Consider the following 18,959-nt stretch of genomic DNA (forward strand, 5'->3'; position numbering starts at 1 on the left):
AGACGCGGAAATGATTGAATCGATAGAAAATTTGGAAGATACTAAAGACCATTCTACAAAAGAATGGGTTAGTATGCTTGGACCACGAACAGAAATCGCCAATCGCTTTCAGTCTTTTTTGCGCACCTTTGTTGATGAACGTGGTATGTACACATACCGGGACCGTATTCAACGCATGTGCGAACAGAATAAATCTTCATTTGTTGTATTTAAAATCTCAATTAGCTGACGCGAGAACCCACAACGCGGCGCATTACGATCGCCCTTCATAAATATCATCAGATCAGCTTTATTGATAAGCGCCTTCAAGCGATCTTCCAACGATTCACCGGCTACGGAGCCGCCAATTTTTTTTTTTTTTTTACACTTGGCAGTGATATCAGCTACATTAACACCATCTACGCGATCCACGGCTGTGCCTTTAGTGAAGAAAATAATGGTGGGCACTGCTTCAATCTGGTGCTTCATAGATATCTCCGGAAAGTTCTCGGCCACTATGCTAGCAAACTGTAATTTTGCGCTCAAAATCTTGGCAAGCTCCTCGAGCGCTTCTTGCACATGCTTACACTGTTCAGCCCAATCGGCGGTAAAGAGCACCACTGTGGTTTTTTCGGCATTGATCAACGCATTATATTCATCGGCGCTTTTAACTGAAATCACTGAAGGGCTAGTAGTCATGTTTATGAATAATGGCAATAACTTGCTTAATAAAAACTTCACGCTGTAAATTTATACGACAGGATCGGAGGGAAGACGCAAGGTTTGCATCCAGCGAGGTTTTTGGGTTAAAAACCAGTTGCCAATTTTATTTATATGTGTGTATGAAGGTCGGTGAGTCATGCGCTTTCAAATTTAGCCTTTTAGTGCAGTCTCTAGTTCGTTATTAGCTTTTAGTTCTTTGATTATATCCAATCCACCTATTAGCTCTCCTTTAGCATACACTTGTGGATATGTAGGCCAATCGGAGTATGTCTTTAAACCTTGGCGAACTTCTTCGTCATTCAGTATATCGAAAGTCTCATAAGGAATATTTGTTGCATCCTACACGGATTTGGCAAATAAAGAGCATGTACTTGCGTACTTCCTACCTGAAGCACCTTTTCAAATGCTAGAAATCTTCGACAAGGTGGCTAAAGACATGGTCTTATCAATATTTCCAACATATGAACGTGTTACAACAGAAATTCATGTTCGTATATCAGAATTGCCTCTTATAGAAGAGTTACGGACTTTCCGGAAACTCCATCTGAACCAGCTGGTGCGTACTTTGGGCGTGGTAACAGCCACAACGGGTGTGTTAACTCAACTTTCAGTCATCAAATACGATTGTGTGAAGTGTGGCTACGTTTTGGGGCCCTTTGTACAGTCACAGAATACAGAAGTTAAACCTGGCTCCTGTCCTGAGTGTCAAAGTGCCGGCCCTTTTTCGATTAATATGGAACAAACATTATATCGGAATTACCAGAAGATTACCTTACAGGAATCTCCTGGTCGCATTCCCGCTGGTCGGACTCCGCGTAGTAAGGACGTAATTCTTTTAGCGGATCTTTGTGACTTATGCAAGCCGGGTGATGAGTTAGAAGTTACTGGTATTTACACAAACAACTCTGATGGTTCGCTAAACACTGAGCAAGGGTTTCCGGTTTTCGTCACCGTCATTATTGCGAATCATATCGTTGTGAAGGACAGCAAACAAGTAGTACAATCGCTTACGGACGAAGACATCGCTACCATTCAGAAGTTGAGTAAAGATCCTCGGATTGCAGAAAGAATAATAGCTTCAATGGCCCCATCCATATATGGCCACGACTATATTAAACGCGCACTTGCGCTGGCTCTATTTGGTGGAGAGTCTAAAAACCCCGGTGATAAACACAAAGTTAGAGGCGACATAAACTTACTTATATGCGGCGACCCAGGAACGGCAAAATCTCAGTTTCTTAAGTACACGGAAAAAATAGCGCCACGTGCAGTTTTCACGACCGGACAAGGGGCCAGTGCTGTAGGCGTGACTGCCTATGTTCGTCGAAATCCAATATCGCGTGAATGGACTTTGGAGGCAGGCGCCCTGGTACTGGCGGATCAAGGTGTATGTCTTATTGATGAGTTTGACAAAATGAACGATCAGGATCGAACTTCCATTCACGAGGCCATGGAGCAGCAATCGATTTCCATATCAAAAGCTGGTATTGTGACGTCTCTACAAGCACGATGTACTGTTATTGCAGCTTCTAATCCGATCGGCGGCAAATAACACCAACATCGAGGGACTTAATCGAAGTAAGTACCCGATTAATTTGCTGGCTTTTCTGGGTAAACAGATTTTCCCAAATTGCTGCCTTTTCATTGATTGACTAAGCAACGCCATAGTGAGTTATTCAATACCTACTTTTTGTTGTTAACCGTTTATTCGAGGCCTAATTGGTTTGTGTTTTTTATCAGGGATTGCCGGCATAACGACATGCTGCGTATCGTGCGATTACAAACAACAAAACACAAACAAAAAGAAGCTGATTGTCACCGAACCGAACCCTTTTGGAGCCGAAGATATGTGAGTTTTTAAATATTTTTTTTGTATTATTTTAAATTGTTCCTTTCGGGCGGGTCTTACACTATAAACTGCCTACACAGTTTATGCAATCTCTTCCAAATAAAGCGGATAGAAAACCAGCAAGCTTGAGAGGTTGAAGATTTTGAAACAAAAAACCATATCGGGTTAAACTTGCTAGTTTTCTACTGTTTGCTTTTATTCTGAGGCGGAGTAGTTCGCTACTTCTGCAGTTATTTTAATTATGGATTCAGATCTGAGGATGGTCGTTTTTGTATAGCCAGATCAACCCGGGGTAACTCGGGTAAGAACCATCACGCCAAATACAAAAAAAAACTCAAAATATACTCCATGGTACTAAAAACAAGTTATCTCAAAAAAGGTTAGACATGGGATCCCTCCTACTACCTAGAAGTGGAATGTTTTGGTAAAAGGAAGTGGAATGTAGTAAAGTGGTGAGGGGTAATTTATGAGGCGGTTGTTGGCTCCGCGTTTCCATCGTTGTATGGCGGGAGTAGAACCAACTTCACCAGTGGTCTTGTGACTTGACCTTTCTCCGTCGAGATGTCCACTACTCGTACTCTGCTGTCGGCACCAGGGTGTATGTTGACAACTCGTCCTAACCTCCACTCAGTGGGGGTTAAGTTGTCTTCCTTGATGACGACCAGATCACCACGTTTGATATTTTCTTTGGGATGCTTCCACTTAATGCGTTTTTGAAGTTCGGTTAGGTACTCTGTTTTCCATCGCCAACAGAAAGTTTGATTAAGTGCTTTGAGTTTTTGCCACCGATTCACTATGGAGGCAGGAGTTTCATTAACGTCTAATTCTGGTGGGGCTAGAAGATGTCCACCGATGAGAAAATGGCCTGGAGTAAGCGGCTCCAGGTCAGTAGGGTTATTTGAAGAGGGACTCAGTGGCCGTGAATTGAAGCATGACTCAATACGGCATAAAAGAGTACTAAGCTCTTCAAAGGTGTATTTGTGGGAGGACGCAATTTTTCTAAAGTGGCTTTTGAAGCTCTTTACGCCCGCTTCCCACAGTCCTCCCATGTGAGGCGCTGCAGCGGGTATAAAATGCCACGTCAGCATTTGATGATTGTATTTCGAGATAGTTTTTTCTCGGGTTTCAGACAGAAAAGCTTTAAATTCAGATCGTAAGGATCGTGAGGCTCCGACAAAGTTAGTGCCGTTGTCGGAGTAAATATTTCTCGGACATCCTCTTCTAGCCACGAACCGTGCGAACGCCGCTAGAAAAGATGGGGTACTAAGATCACTAGTAGCTTCTAAGTGAATCGCTTTTGTCGTGAAACAAACAAATAAACAGACATACCCTTTAGAAACTCGACAACCTCTGCCGCGGTAACTTTTAACATCAAAAGGTCCAGTAAAGTCTACCCCCGTATTGGTGAAAGCGCGAGTAAATGTAGTGCGTTCCGGAGGAAGAGTTCCCATAAGTTGAGTTTGTGACCGTTTTTTAAACATAATGCATGTGAATAAACGATACAATAAGGCGGGACAACCTGCTGTTATACGGGATAATGCTCGGGTGGCGTTCATTGTATGCTAAGTCCTGGGATGCTCCAAGGCGACCTCCGGCTCTGATGATGTCATGTTTATCGATGAACGGATTAAGCGGAAGGATTTCACTCTTCGCATCGATTGGTTTTTTAGACTTCAAGTTTGCGTATTCTTCACCATAATAATGCTTCTGGTAGATTTTTATCAGGATTTCTGCCGTTGTTTTAATTTCATTAGATGAAATTAAACAAGAATTTTCCTGAAATGAAGCGTTTGTTTTGGAATGAGTTCTTCGATAGAATCTCATAACATATGATAAAACTCTCAAAGCTCTCGGTAGATCGGAAAAACGGTCAAGAATATCGATATCATTTGCTCTTGTTGTCGCATAAGTGTGTGCTTTTTTTTCTTCAACTTCTGTATGATAGTCTGTTCCTTGAGCGGGCCACTTGGAGTTGTCTTCTTGCAGCCAAGAAGGTCCCTGCCACCACAAAGAATTGTTGACCAATTCTGACGCAGGTAGTCCTCTGCTAGCCAAATCGGCTGGATTTGAGGCCGAGTCTACGTGTAGCCAGTCCTTCTCCCCTACTTTTTCTACGATTTTCGTAATTCGGTGGGCGACGAAGGTTGACCAAGAACAAGGCGGCTTTCGTATCCATGCGAGTACGATGGTCGAGTCCGTCCATAGATGTGTCTTCACTGGTCCTAGGTTGAGGTTGTTGATTATAGATTCTATGATTTCTGCGAGCAGTACTGCTCCGCAAAGCTCCAGTCGTGGTAGCGATATAGTTTTGACGGGGGCTACTCTGGTTTTTGCCAAAAGTAGATTGACCAAAATTTTGTCATCTCTTTTGACACGCATATATGCCGTAGCCGCATATGCTTTTTCTGATGCGTCGCAGAAACCATGTATCTCTATGGTGTCTCCAGGTGAGAAGTATACCCATCGAGATATTCTGATATTATCTATTTCGTGGTAATGTCTCGTAAAATGCTGCCAACGTTCTAAAATAGTATCAGACACAGTCTCATCCCAGTCTGTGCCTTCTAGCCAAATACTTTGCATGAGTATTTTGGCTACGATGACTATTGGTGCGAGCCATCCCAGTGGATCGAAAAGCTTGGCAATCGCTGACAGCATCGCCCTTTTCGTAATAGTGTCGTGCTCCTCCAATGGTCTGACCATAAAATAAAACAAATCCGTATGAGCATTCCACCTTATGCCCAGAGCCTTAACCGTGCTGGTGTCTTCGAATGCTAAGAAATCTTCGCTCAGAAGGTCCGTTTTTGGGATGCCCTTAAGAATTTCCTGACAATTTGAGGTCCATTTCCGTAGTGGAAAACCAGCTGATCGTAACACTTCTGAGATTTCATCTCTTGCTTTAATGGTCGAGTCGACGCTATGTCCTCCAGCTAACACGTCATCCACATACATGCACTTTCGTAGTATGTTAGATGCTATTGGGAAAGAATTCTCTACATCGTCGGCTAATTGCAGAAGTGTCCTTATCGCGAGGTAAGGTGCGCTATTAATCCCGAAAGTGACAGTCTTTAATTCATATAGACTTACAGGTTCGTTCGGGTTTGTACGATAAACTATTCGCTGGTATTTGGTATGGTTGTTATTCACCCAAATTTGGCGGTACATCTTCTCAATGTCGCTATTAAAAACGTACCGATATAATCTCCAGCGGAGTATTAATATTGGAAGATCTGCTTGGAGTACTGGACCTGGGTAAAGTACGTCATTTAAACTTGTACCATTAGCCGTCTGGCTTGAGGCATTAAAGACGACCCGAACTTTTGTAGAGGTGCTTTCCGCCTTTATCACAGCGTGATGGGGTAGAAAGTAATTATCGGAAGAGTCTGCTGAAATGCTACCATTTATCCTGGACATGTGTCCCAGTGATTCATATTCTGTTCGTACCCTATCATACTCCTTTTGCAGGACGGGATCCTTGGTAAGCCGTGTCTCATTCCGGAAGAACTGAGAGCATGCTCTTTTAAGAGAGGGGCCTAGGCAAATGTTTGCTGGAAATTCCTGCCTAAATGGTAGCGAGACTACATATTTTCCATCTGGGTTTCTCTCAGTCGTTTTCCGATAAAGCTCTTCACAATACTTGTCGTCTTCGTTTAAATTTTTGTTTTTCGGTATATCTTCTAGTTCCCAGAAAGCTGTTAGTTGTTGATCCAAGGCAACTTCGCTATGATAAGAAACTATGTTGTTTGTTGGATTTGGTGCTTCTGTGCGACCGGTTAAAATCCAACCGAACACGGTTTCTTGGGCAAGAAGTGTACTGAGAACATTTTTCTTCAAGCCGCACAAAATAATTTGGGGATAAATGTCTCCGCCAAGTACTAGGTCTACTTCTTCGTTAACGTAGAACCTTTTATCTGCTAAAATCAGATCTGGAAATGCCTGCATAGTCATAGCGCTGATATGGCAGGATGGAAGATTTCCAGTTAATTTTGTCAGCACGAGCACTGTTGCATGTAGACTAAACAGTGGGTCAACAGAGGACCGTAGTTCTATGTTGCATGCCTCCTTGACCTGAGCAGAGGTTGAATTCGTTATGCCTGAAACTTTGGCATACATCTTCTTAGATGGCAGGTTGATTCTGCGTTTGAGTCGTTCTGTTATAAAGGAACACTCCGAACCAGAATCAATGAGTGCTCGTGCTGAAAAATCTGTACCATTGAGACGTATATTTACACGAGCCGTTCCTAAAAGTACACCTGAGTTCATATTTGCATAATTAGACTTAACGTTTTTGCTTTTACCGGAGTTAGTTTTATTGAAGTTACGCCTTGCTGCAGCTTGTTGCGAGGTTGAGGCAACATCTTTGGCAGAGCTCGGTGGCGTTTGAGGCGGTGTTGCCTTTGGCGGAATTGTCTGGGTGTGCAGGAGCGTATGATGTCGCGAGTGACACGTGCTGCAATTGAAAGGGCTTGTGCATCTTGACACAGTATGTCCAGAACTCAGACAATTCAGGCAAGCATTGTTGCTCTTTAAAAACTCTATCCTTTCAGTTGGCGTTAGCTTTAGGAAATGGGAACAGCGGCGTAATTTGTGCTCATTTGTTTGGCACATTTTACATGTGTACTTGGTTACGCTTGTTTGGAACGCGCCAAGTCTTTTTGTGGGGGCTTCTGAGGGATGTCTGGTGTTTTGCGGCTTTGACGCTTTTACAGACTTTGTGCCCTTTATGCCTGACATGGTTTCCAAGGTTTGAAACCTATTCGATAGGAACTTGTCCATGTCCTCCCACTTTGGTAAATCTTTCTTGTGATCTATGGTTTGTTCCCATAGAGCCAGCGTACAGTCGGGAAGTTTAGTTGAGCATAGATATACAATAATTGCATCCCAATTCGAGATGTCAATATTATGGCTCTTGAGCGCTGATAAACAATTATTTATATCGCGCTGCAACTTCTTCAGTGAGCTACCACACTCATTATCTATGGAAATTAGGTTGAAAAGAATTTTTAGTTGCGTATTTATGAGGATACGCTTATTTTCATATCTCTCACACAGGTTATTCCAGGCCGTTTGAAAACCTTCATTGGTGAGTGGACATTTTCTTACTATGTCTTTGGCTTCCCCTTGAGTCTTCTGATTCAGGTGAAATAGTTTCTCCACAGGGGTGAGCCGCTTGTTTAGGATGTATATGGCTGTGAACATGTCACGGAACGATGGCCATGACAGATAGTCGCCCTTGAACACATCTGTGTCACACGGAGGAAGGTGAATATTGTGTTCACGAACCGACTGATCTTGTACATCCTTCTCTGCATTTACAAGCGTCTCAGCCTGACTAGCCATTACCGACATGCATTTGACATAGCTGGAAAACGAGCCCTTATGTTTCCGTCTAATTGCTTTAATGTCATCTTTAGAAATTCCTTCTTTATTTATGATCGCGTCATAAGCTACTTTGGTCTTTTCCCACAAAGCCTTTAGTTCGTCTTGCTGTATTGCAAGGCCGTGTTTGTTTTGCTCTGTGGCTGGTGTGCTATTGTAATCTGATTCAAATTCGATTACAGATTCTGCCAAACGAATAAAGGTTTCCATTGCGGTAATTGATCTTCAGATTACTCTTTACGAATTAAAATTTGTTGTAGTTTTCGAAAGTATGTTCACTATAAATAGGAATAGACCGTGTATATTCCAAACTGTCGTATATGTATAAATGCACAGCGAAACTTTTGCCAAATTGTCGAAAAGAGTATAAGAGTACCAACGTAGCTTGTTTAAACTCTACGAGCCAAAACCCAGAAGCAATCAAGAAAACACTACGATTTAAAATTGATATCTCTTTCAGAAAATTGATGATTTTTTTTATTTTTTCAGAAAAGTGATAAGCATATGTATGTATATATATGTTTATGTGCTACTCGCCACCCAACACTGCCGACGAAGGTATATATATATATGTATAAGCATATATGTATGCACAAATTCGTGTGTACACCCATCGCAACGTCGTCAAAACTAATCCAAATGGACTTAATTTAAATTTTTACCAGCAAATATTTCGCAAATGGACTGAATTTAGCGTGGTGAAGTGATTTTTGTGAAAAAAAATGTGAAGGAAATTAAAAATTTGAGGTTATGTGACCTCAAACACAGTGAATCAGTGTAATGCAAATTTAAGAAATGTGCTGCACGAATTAAATTGCTTATGCACAACGAAATTGAAAGTGAAATTTATCGGCGCTTTGTTAAGTCGAGTAGCAAATCGAATGTGGCAAGTGGCAAAATACCAAAAAATTGTTGCAATATGTAGTGAGCCGGAAAGAAATGTGTGCTGCACTTTGATATTTAAGTTACATATATGCCACTGTTCACTGTGATATGTGTAGATTGCACGGTGCACCAATTACGAACTGTTAATGTCGATGGACACTCTTCACTGCGGTTATTTGCACAAGTTCAACTTTTTTTTTCCCGTTTTTTCTCACAAATCACTTCAACTCGCTTGGATTCACTTTGAGGTTATATCTGGTAATTTTTTTGTGCACTTGAATTTGTAACCACGTACCTTAGTTTCCTAGTAGCTGGTGAAACTGCTTGTTGGACGATGATGTTATCAATGTTTTTCTGGTTCGTGGCACGAATTAGTGTGGCTGTGGCTGTAGCAGGATCGCTGTTATGTGCAGCTTGATGTGACCAAATTCCTTTTTCGTAAAAGTGGCTCAATTACTTTTTGGGTTCGCTTTTTCTTCTAGTGTGGACTGTATGTTGGTTGCCCGGCTCCTAAGGACCAATAAAAACGTCAGTGTGACGCAGTGCGGCTCAAGTGCGGTGCGCAAAATGGTCACAATGAGGTTTGAAAGTAATAGGAAAAGGAGACAAATAAAACTCGGTTTAGTTTAGTGGTTTTATTAATTGTCCAAGTATTTTGATTTGATTTAGATATGTTGGTTTACAATGGTTTTACCTGAAAATAATGTGGCCTGGTAGCTGCAGTTCTTTCTCCTTGGTCTCCCGATGTGAAATTGAAAAAATCTAAAGCCGTGATTTTCGTTCGAACCGCCGGACAAAGAAAAGACGTTGAGGGGAAATTCAACGAAAGATACTTTATCCGGCGGGAAACTTAAACTAACGGCGCGAATCTATAATATACGTACATGTGTACAAGTATGCATGCATAAATGTACACATATGTGAATGACACATTAGGGTGGTGCATTATATTTGGAAATATTTAGGCTTAAGGCCTAAACACCGAGTTTTGTACAAATTGGTGGAACGGTTACCGATATACTTATATGTGATCATAAGTGGGCGGTGCCACGCCCATTTTCCAAAATTTTACCATAAACGTATTTCTTGGTAAAGAATTGTTGCAAGCATCAATTTTGAATAAATTAGCTTCAATATTTAATGATTTATCGAAGATTTTGTATTTCTCTAAATTACCGTTATATGGGATGTGGGCGTGGTTATTGTCCGATTTTAAAAAGTTTCGGCGGTCTTTTATGCTGTACCAAGGCCAACAACTGTGCCAAGTTTGGAAGAAATTGGTGCAGCGGTTACCAAGATATACACATGTAACCATAAGTGGGCGTGGCTACGCCCATTTTCCAAAAATTTATAATATTCTTATTTTTCGTCTAAAACTTTTTATAAATATCAATTTTGAGTGAATAGCAGTAGTTACTAAAATATCGCAGTTTTCGTATTTCTGAAAATTACCGTTATATGGGAAGTAGGCGTGGTTATTGAGCGATTTTAAAAATGTTCGGCCATTTGGTATGTTATGCGAAGGCCAACAACTGTGCCAAGTTTGGAAGAAATTGGTGCAGCGGTTACCAAGATATACACATGTAACCATAAGTGGGCGTGGCTACGCCCATTTGCCAAAAATTTATAATATTCTTATTTTTCGTCTAAAAATTATTGTAAATATCAATTTTGAGTGAATTATCTTCAGTAGTTACTAAAATACCGCAGTTTTCGTATTTCTGGAAATTACCGTTATATGGGAAGTGGGCGTCGTTAAAGTCCGATTTCGCCCATTTTCTATACCAACCTACCTTGGATTAAGGGAAACCTACATACCGAATTTCGTTGAGATATCTCAATGTTTGCTCGAGTTATCGTGTACACGGACGGACGGACAGACGGACAGACGGACAGACGGACGGACAGACAGACATGGCTTAATCGATTTCTTTTTTCATCCTGATCATTTATGTATACATTTGTCTATATCTATCTCGATTCGTTTTGGCTGTTACAAACAACCGTTATGTGAACAAAATTAATATAAGTGCGCTCGGGTATAAAAAGCGTACTATATAAAAAAAACAATGCGCATATAAAAGAGCACCAACTTAACTTGTAATACATTTATGTACACAAATTTTATATTTAGTATAGAAATATTCAATTCAAATACGCCCATATTAAAATTAAGCGATTTGCAATTGCCGATTGCTTTTTCATAATTGATTTAAAAAAAAATATTTAAATTCCATGCTGGTTGTAATGGGATTTGAACACTGACCCTCTGGAAATAAGCAAATTGTGGCAAGCATCTTCGCGCACTCAGCTACAGCCAGACATGTAAATGTGCATTTAAATGTTGAGTTTGAATCAACACCACGCGTGCGTGTTATGAAGGTATTATTTTTAAATACGAACATTTTTATCCGATAATCAAATAGAAAAACTTCAGGTTTACTATGCGCTATTTCCCTCAGTGAATTCAAAACATTTTTCTGAATATTACAACGCGTTTTTTCTCTTAGTGTAGTGATTTTTGAACTTTTATTCAAATTTGTGCAATGAAATCAAAAACCGGGACACTAAAACGAAACCCGGGACATTTTACAGTTGGACCGGGACACCGGGACAAATAGTCTAAAACCGGGACATGTTCGGGAAAACCAGGAAATCTGGCAGCCCTATTACTAGAGATATTTAAACAACTAAGGTGGGCTTAGAGTGTAGACAGGATGACTAAACGGACTAGGAAGTTACTGATGACTAGACGGACGGGCCAATGTTAGGCTAAGGGGATGCTGCTAAATTTGAGGAGTCGCAGCAGCATCCAAGGCTGCGAGGAGAATGTACGTAGAAGTGGGTGGGACGACTCCACCTTACAGGACCGGTTCTGTTTTCTTCACTTTCACTATACTTTAGTTTTTCTTCACTCCCACTTTGCATACAATTTCGACTTCTCTATTCATTCTGAGCATTTATGTATACATTTGTCTATATCTATCTCGATTCGTTTTGGCTGTTATAAACAACCGTTATGTGAACAAAATTAATATACCCTTGTGCACAAGTGCGCTCGGGTATAAAAATCAAATCAGCTGCTCTACTGATACTACCTGTATTACAAAACATTGCAAAGAAGTACATTTGACCGTACTTCGAAGTATGAAGTACAATGCCTCAAAAAGAAGTACTGTACTTCCGAAAGAAGTACGGTTGGTCATATTATTTATGGGTATTGTTAACTAAACTGTTGGTTTTTAAGTAAAAACTCAATTCTAAATTTAACAATTTTTGGCTTTTCATGCGAATTGCTAAAAATCCTAAAATATATATGTCACCAATAAAAAAAATCTCGACGTGCAAGAAAAAAGCCAAGTATGTATTTAAATTTATTTAACTCGCAGGTCTGTGTAATCTAGAAATCAGGGTTGGAGACGGAAAAGTCATATTTTTAATACAGGAATATTTTATAACTTGGATTTCAGAAGAGATATTTTGTATTCTTAATTACGTATTGTAACAATATTGCGAAATTTATAAAAGGCAGCAGTCGACCGGATATCCGAATCCGGCTCTTATTTTTTACATGGTATCCGGCATCCGGTTATCCGGCAAAATCTCTATCCGGCACATCCTAATCCAATGTCAAAGTTACTGGTGGTAGTTAGGCGCACAATTTCAACTGCTGCATAGGGGTTTCCAGCTGTTAGTTACCTGAAATTAAATGATATATAGTATGCATTTTAAAACTACTTATTTTTTTGTTTTAATTGATGTAATTTTAATACTATAAAATCTTATTTTATTTTAAATTTTCATGCAATTTTTATATTCTACTTATCCATAATAGTATAGATAAAATTGATTATGGTTGCGTTTCTTTATACATTCCGGATAATCGCATTTCACAGCCGAAATAAACAGAATGCGTTTGAAATATACGTCAACATATCAGCAGGAACGTTCTAAAAAATTAATAAACAAAAAAGTTTATTCCAAACGTTCAGAATGAATAAAGAAATGCAGCCTATATGAAAAATGTTCGTAACGATTTATTTCTCAAAGTACTAAACCGATTTTAATGATTATATTTTTAAAGCGAAGCATTTGTGAAAAAAAACTGAGTGGTATACGTATTTTTTTATTCTTTGAAAATAAACGCCCTTTTTTTTGTTACAAAAAATACAAGGACGTAGACGTAGACTATTTCGTCGTAAAACTCAGCGCATAACTACGCAGTTCGCGTTCTCTGTCTAGTTAAAAATTTCGTATTTTATATTATTCTCATCGCCCAACATATGTGCGAATGTTGATCTGCTTGTGCACTACTGTGGTTTGCTGTTACCGAGATAGAGACTAATAAAATCGCAAAATTGTGTCGAGTACAATATCATAAGGCCGTGTGTTTGTGGGCAAAAAGTGGAGCGGACGCAGCATAAAATACAATGTGCTAAGTGTAATGACCTGTTTCACCTAGCTTGTGTAAATATGAACCCAACTGATGTTGAGTTCTTGCTCAATTCTGATAAGCCATTTCTCTGCAATGGTTGTGCTGGGGCTCGGCGTGATTCCATGCGTTTGCCACCACCTATCGTCGTTTCTGAGGACAGTGTAGTTGGTGCTTTGTCTAACAACACGGCTACCTCAAGTAGTCAAATAGGCTCACAACGCAACAATAATGCAACTGCTCATCATCAGTCTAAAATGCCATTTTCATCCTCTCCGTCTCTACAAATGTGTAAAGGTTCAGGCAGCAAGTTCAATCAAATTGACGCTGAGCAATATCACTACAATCATTGTTCGATGAGATTATTGCCCTTAGAGCTGAGAATATTCGTGTTTTTGCTTTAGTCAATGCATTAGCGGATGACAATAAACGGCTTATTAGCAAAACGGAATCTCTTGAAGCCGTGTTACACTCATTGCAGAGTAAACTGTGCACCGATGGGCTTGCGGAGTCCATCAATTTGCTCACCAGTGTTGCCGCGCCGTCTCAAGAAAATGTATCCTTGAGCAAGCCAAAAATGTATCCAAATGTATCCAATTTTCTTTTTTCACATATACATCTCATAATTTGTAAGAAAATCAAACATTTTCATAAAAAATACATAATTTAACCCATCCTAAGGACTAGGAATACATGTGCATAAAATCAAACATTTGTAATTTCAATTTATAAAGTAAATTTTTTTTGCATAAGTATTTTGCAAAGTAAATATGAGTAGTCCACTTGCAAACAGCGTTATGTGATTTTATAATAGAAAGCCGTAAATTTAAAAAAACGACTACGACAACAAGTATCATTTAAATTGAATCTTTTCCATTATTACCTGAAAATTTGGATAAATAAGAGCCTTTTAAAATTGTAACATAACATAACATGACATAAGATAACATAAACAGTCTATACGACCTAAAGCAGTTTTCTAAGTTCATCAGAAGATGTATAGTTTTGAAAGTTTATAAATAAGTGTGATAGCGACTTTTGGAAGAAGAGTTAACATTTGATGTTATTTTTTTCAGAATATAAAAAAGATTTTGCACTGTGTTGACATGAAACTACTATAAGTACTGGTACGTAATCCTCCAAAAACTAAAAATCGAAAAAATTTTACATAGCGCACTTTGTACACTCTAAAAAGAGCATGTAAAACTACTACTGAAAAGTGTCTATTTTTCAACAAGAATCTGTATAAATATACGTATAGGATGTTCAGTTTTTGATTTTGAACTTGAGATCTTTAAAATATACACGTAAATACACATATATAGAATGTTTAAAATTGCAAAAATTTTCAAACTACAAATACATTTCCTACTTATAATAAACATTACTTTATTTTAAACATTTTATGTGTAATTTTGCTCTTGTGACAAATTCGTTATGTAAAAGTAAACAGGCAATGATTAATTTTATTACACGGCGTGCAAATTTGCACACATTAAAAGAGGAAACTGGTTACCTCTCTCAATATGCGCAAATAAAAATTTTTTTTTTAGAGTGTATTTAAAGTCTTTTCAGTAAAATTCATAAAAGTTTCCTTAAATAAATGAAATTTAGTTTTTTAAACTACATTGAAATCTTTCTTTTTAAATTAACAAATGAAAATATGTGATATGAAAGATATTACTACACAAAGAGTATAATTTACTTTATATATATCGTCGTTTAAAGTGCAAAACCGCGTATCGTCATTCTGCAAAACCGCGTAACTGACATTTGCTGCCAAAAATTGGCAAGCTCTTGGCTCAATCCTTATCCATTCGTCCTGAAATATACTAGCCAGAAATGCGATTGCTTAATAAACAAGAGAACCATTTTGAAATATAAGTGTTTTTACTCTCTAGAAAATAATTTATGCAACGTCACATACGCGGTTTTGCATTATCTTGATACGCGGTTTTGCATTTTGTTGATTCGCGGTTTTGTACTTTAAACGACGATATGTATATTAAGATCTTGCTTAAAGCATCATTTTAAGCTAATTAAAGCAATTGCGCTTATACCTATTTTGGTGAGATCTCTTCATATGTTCATTGCTTCGTTCACAAAAAATAAAATCCTTTAATTTCAGGCTTAAGTAGCGATTCTTTATACGTTTAGAAAACGTAATGCCTTCTACCATCTTTAATGAAAATCGATTTTTGAACGAAAAAAACTTTATAGGAAATATAAAATTTTGGCCTATTTAAAAAAGTATCCACATTTATACGGACCGGAAAAAATAAGTATCCCGCAAAAATTCGTCTAAAACGGCATCCCTGGTAGAGTTGTCAAACTATCGATGGCACTATCGATAGTATCGATAGTTTCAATTTTTTTAGACTATCAATACTCATTGATAGTTTTTTCTTATACTATCAAAAATATCGATAGTTTAGTAGGACTATCGATCATCTCTCCCAATTTTTTTGAAATTATACATACATATGTTAATCGTAAATCCTATTTTGTTTGTATAACTTGTGTTTGTTTTTGAACTTTCTAAAAAGAGAAGTATTCTGGCTAAGCAGTTACTTAATTTTGAATGATTATAACTTTTATAAGATAATATTTATTTCACTATGATCCTGTAAAAACAAAGCACCCTAACTGATTTAGCGCTATCGATAGCGCTATCGATAGTGCTATCGATAGTTTTGTTTTTTTTTGAGACTATCGTGAATATTGATAGTTTTCTGAAAACTATACTATCGATGGTGTGACTATCGATAGTTTGACACCTCTAATCCCTGGTGCTCACTACCGAAGTTAAAAATCTTCGCTCGAATTGCAGAATCGTCGCGAGAGAGTCTTCCACTCACTGTGCTAACTCTGCTATTGCTAATACCCCAGCTTCAACGACTGCTACGCATCATACTTCGTCAGGTACATGTATGTCTGAGTGTAACATAGACGTTGCGTGGGAGAAGTCTCATCCTTCCGCTCGCAGTATTAACTCTGCTAACTCTGCTATGGTTACTCCTCCAGCTGTAACAACTGCTACGGATCACACGCCGACAACTACTTGTATGCCTCCTACGTAGCTGCTGCCTCTGCTGACACATACGCTGCTGCTGCCGCTGCCGCCGCCGCCGCTACTGAAATAAACAGTGCTGATGGTTCGCTATCAACTGGACAAGCACAGTGGGTCACCATGCAAACGAAGAGGAACAAAAAGAAGAAGGAAAAAAAATGTACGCAACGTGGTTATTGGGTGCAGTATCAGTACTGAATTAGATCGCGGATACGAAAGTATGGCTGCACTTGTCTTCTTTTAAACCAAATGTATCTGAGGAAAATATAATTTCTTTAGTGGAAAAAAATACTGGAATCGACAGAATTAGCATTTCTTGTTTTAAGCTCATCAAAAAGGATGTTGACATTGGCTCGCTTACGAAGATCAATTTTAAACTGGGTGTTATTGCATCTCAATATGACAAGGTTTTGAACCCAGCGCTCAAGAGTTTGAAGATACACTTTCAAAATATGGGTGGCTTAAGTACAACTCCGGACGACATTATCATCCGTAGCTCAGTTTCGGATTTTGACTAATCTTCGTGGAGTCTTGGTTAAATGCAAACTTTTTTGATAGTGAATATTTCAATCCGACCTTATTGAACGTTTTTCGGAAAGATCGGGATGTTAATAGTACAGGATTTTCTCGCGGTGGTGGTGTTCTTATCGCAGTTCGGCGTTATCTTCATACATTTGTTGTCCCGCTCAGCGACAGTGACCCAATATTAGAACAAATTTGTGTTTGCATCAAAGGTACTTCTGAATTTGACTCTTTATATATATTGGCTTCGTACATCCCGCCTGGTAGTAATTTTAGTCTTTATAAAACTCATACAGACAACATTTCATATTTGGTTCACAATGTGTTAACAACTAATCATCTATGTGTGTTCGGTGATTTCAATCTTCCAAATATTATTTGGTCTAATAATCTGTCAAAATGGGGTCTTATACCAACGAATGTTAATACAGAGGTCGAATCTTACTTTGTTGATAATATTTTAAGTCTTAACTTAGTGCAATTGAATTGTTTCAAAAACAAGCTTAATCGAATTTTAGATCTCGTTTTTGTTAGTGATAATATCAAGGCTACTATTTCGGAATGTTACTCGCCGATCTTGCCTACAGATAAGCATCATGTTTCCGTGGCCCTCAACGTAAAGTTTTATGAATTTTCAGGCACTAAATGTGAAGAGACAATGGCTCATTGTCTAAATTCTCAAAGTGTGACTTTTCAAGGGTCAATAACTCTTTAAGCAAAGTTAAATGGGATGAGCTGCTCTTGAGCTCCGCTACCTCGGATTGTTATTCTGCCTTAAGGTCTAAAGTGGTGGAGATTTGTCACCAAAATATTCCACTAATTCGGAAAAGGCCGTACAAGCTTCATTGGTATACACGAGATTTAAAAAAAAGCTCAAGAATCGGCGAAATAAGCTTCATAAGAGTTTTGGACGATATAATACTCTCTACACTTAGGGTCTGGTTATGCATACTTCGCATAACTTCGCACACCATTTGTACCAGTGCCCTAAAAGTGTAACTTAAGAAAATATGAAGCAAAATCTAAACTCAACAGAACGCTAAGTTTTTAAAAGTTCTGCTAATTTCTGGGTAATGGAATACAAAATACATACAAAGTTCATACGAAATTACAGTTTGAAGATAATGCGAAGTTGTGCGAAGTTATGCGAAGTATGCATAATCAGACCATTATACACTATATCTTCAAGGTTCGAAAAAATTCAACAGCTGAATAAATTTCTGTATAAAAATTACATTTTGGGCGTTGAAAGCAACATCAAATCTACTCCTAAGTATTTTTGGCAGTTCATTAAGTTTAGGAAGTCTGCCTCTGGAGTTCCGTCTGCGGTTTCCTGGGAAGATAGATCCGCTAGTACTTCTTCAGAAGTTGCTAATCTGTTTGCGGAGTTCTTTAATTCAAACTTCGTTTGAGATTATCATGACTCCAACTCCTACTTCTCCTTGAAAGATAACTCACCTCTGAACTTCGGCCTTTTGAGCCTGTCGTTAGAAGACGTTGAGGATGGTATCAAAGATCTTAAACCATCTACTAAGATGGATATAGATGGTATCTCCACTATCCTTCTTATAAAATGTCCTGCGCTTGCTTTGCCTCTCAAACTAATCTTTAACAAATCATTAGCATCTGGGGTCTTTATTGACGAGTGGAAACGGACGGATGTTACTCCAATTTTCAAAAGTGGCAAAAAGGACGATGTGTCTAATTACAGGCCGATTTCTAAACTCTGGACTGTATCTAAACTTTTTGAAAGAATCATAAAGGAAAATATGTATTTTGCTACGAAGAGTATAATCTCTCCACAGCAGCATGGTTTTGTTACTGGTAGATCCACAGTATCCAATCTCGCCCTATTTAGTGACTACTGTATTTCGGCGTTTTCTGCTGGGGACCAAGTAGACTGTATCTATACTGACTTCTCAAAAGCGTTCGACAAAGTAAGCTTGCATCTCTAGGTTTTCATTCCGTATTCCTAGATTGGTTGCGATCATATTTAAGTAATAGACGTTGTGTATTGATTGTTGATGATGTCTCCTCTAGGCCCTTCACTGCATCCTCTGGAGTTCCACAGGAAAGTGTCTTGGGCCCTCTGCTCTTCGTCTTGTTCATCAATGATATTA

General features: G+C 38.7%; 2 protein-coding genes and 1 long non-coding RNA gene across 3 annotated transcripts; 1 reads left to right on the plus strand and 2 right to left on the minus strand.

Moving 5' to 3' along the window:
* The first annotated feature begins 10 nt into the window (after positions 1-10).
* Positions 11-3,242, plus strand: LOC118754440 (DNA replication licensing factor Mcm2-like). Its single transcript, XM_036489316.1, has 2 exons — positions 11-209; positions 1,041-3,242. The coding sequence occupies exons 1-2, from the start codon at positions 11-13 to the stop codon at positions 2,252-2,254; spliced, it is 1,413 nt and encodes a 470-aa protein (XP_036345209.1). The 3' UTR covers positions 2,255-3,242.
* Positions 3,243-3,632: 390 nt separating this feature from the next.
* LOC118754442 lies at positions 3,633-8,140 on the minus strand. The gene is made up of 3 exons (XM_036489318.1): positions 7,600-8,140; positions 4,445-7,527; positions 3,633-3,797 (listed from the first exon to the last, which is right to left on the minus strand). The coding sequence occupies exons 1-3, from the start codon at positions 8,138-8,140 to the stop codon at positions 3,633-3,635; spliced, it is 3,789 nt and encodes a 1,262-aa protein (XP_036345211.1).
* A 4,036-nt stretch (positions 8,141-12,176) lies between these two features.
* LOC118754441 lies at positions 12,177-16,296 on the minus strand. The gene is made up of 2 exons (XR_004994895.1): positions 16,106-16,296; positions 12,177-12,514 (listed from the first exon to the last, which is right to left on the minus strand). It is a non-coding gene; the product is annotated as an uncharacterized LOC118754441 (long non-coding RNA).
* Between the last annotated feature and the right edge of the window lie 2,663 nt (positions 16,297-18,959).

The sequence above is a fragment of the Rhagoletis pomonella genome, unplaced genomic scaffold (genome assembly GCF_013731165.1).
Source record: "Rhagoletis pomonella isolate Grant_MI unplaced genomic scaffold, Rhpom_1.0 Rhpom_scaffold_03901, whole genome shotgun sequence".
Lineage (NCBI taxonomy): Eukaryota > Metazoa > Arthropoda > Insecta > Diptera > Tephritidae > Rhagoletis > Rhagoletis pomonella.

Bases quoted from the DNA above. Each gene is read 5' to 3' on its own strand.
- LOC118754440 (XM_036489316.1), top strand. From the start codon at position 11: ATGATTGAATCGATAGAAAATTTGGAAGATACTAAAGACCATTCTACA. The intron at 210-1,040 runs TTAAAATCTCAA...TATTTGTTGCAT, and splicing joins TAAATCTTCATTTGTTGTAT to CCTACACGGATTTGGCAAAT.
- LOC118754442 (XM_036489318.1), bottom strand. From the start codon at position 8,140: ATGGAAACCTTTATTCGTTTGGCAGAATCTGTAATCGAATTTGAATCA. The intron at 7,528-7,599 runs GTGAGAGATATG...TAATTTCCATAG, and splicing joins AACGGCCTGGAATAACCTGT to ATAATGAGTGTGGTAGCTCA. The intron at 3,798-4,444 runs GCAAATGATATC...CATCTTTTCTAG, and splicing joins ACACTTATGCGACAACAAGA to CGGCGTTCGCACGGTTCGTG.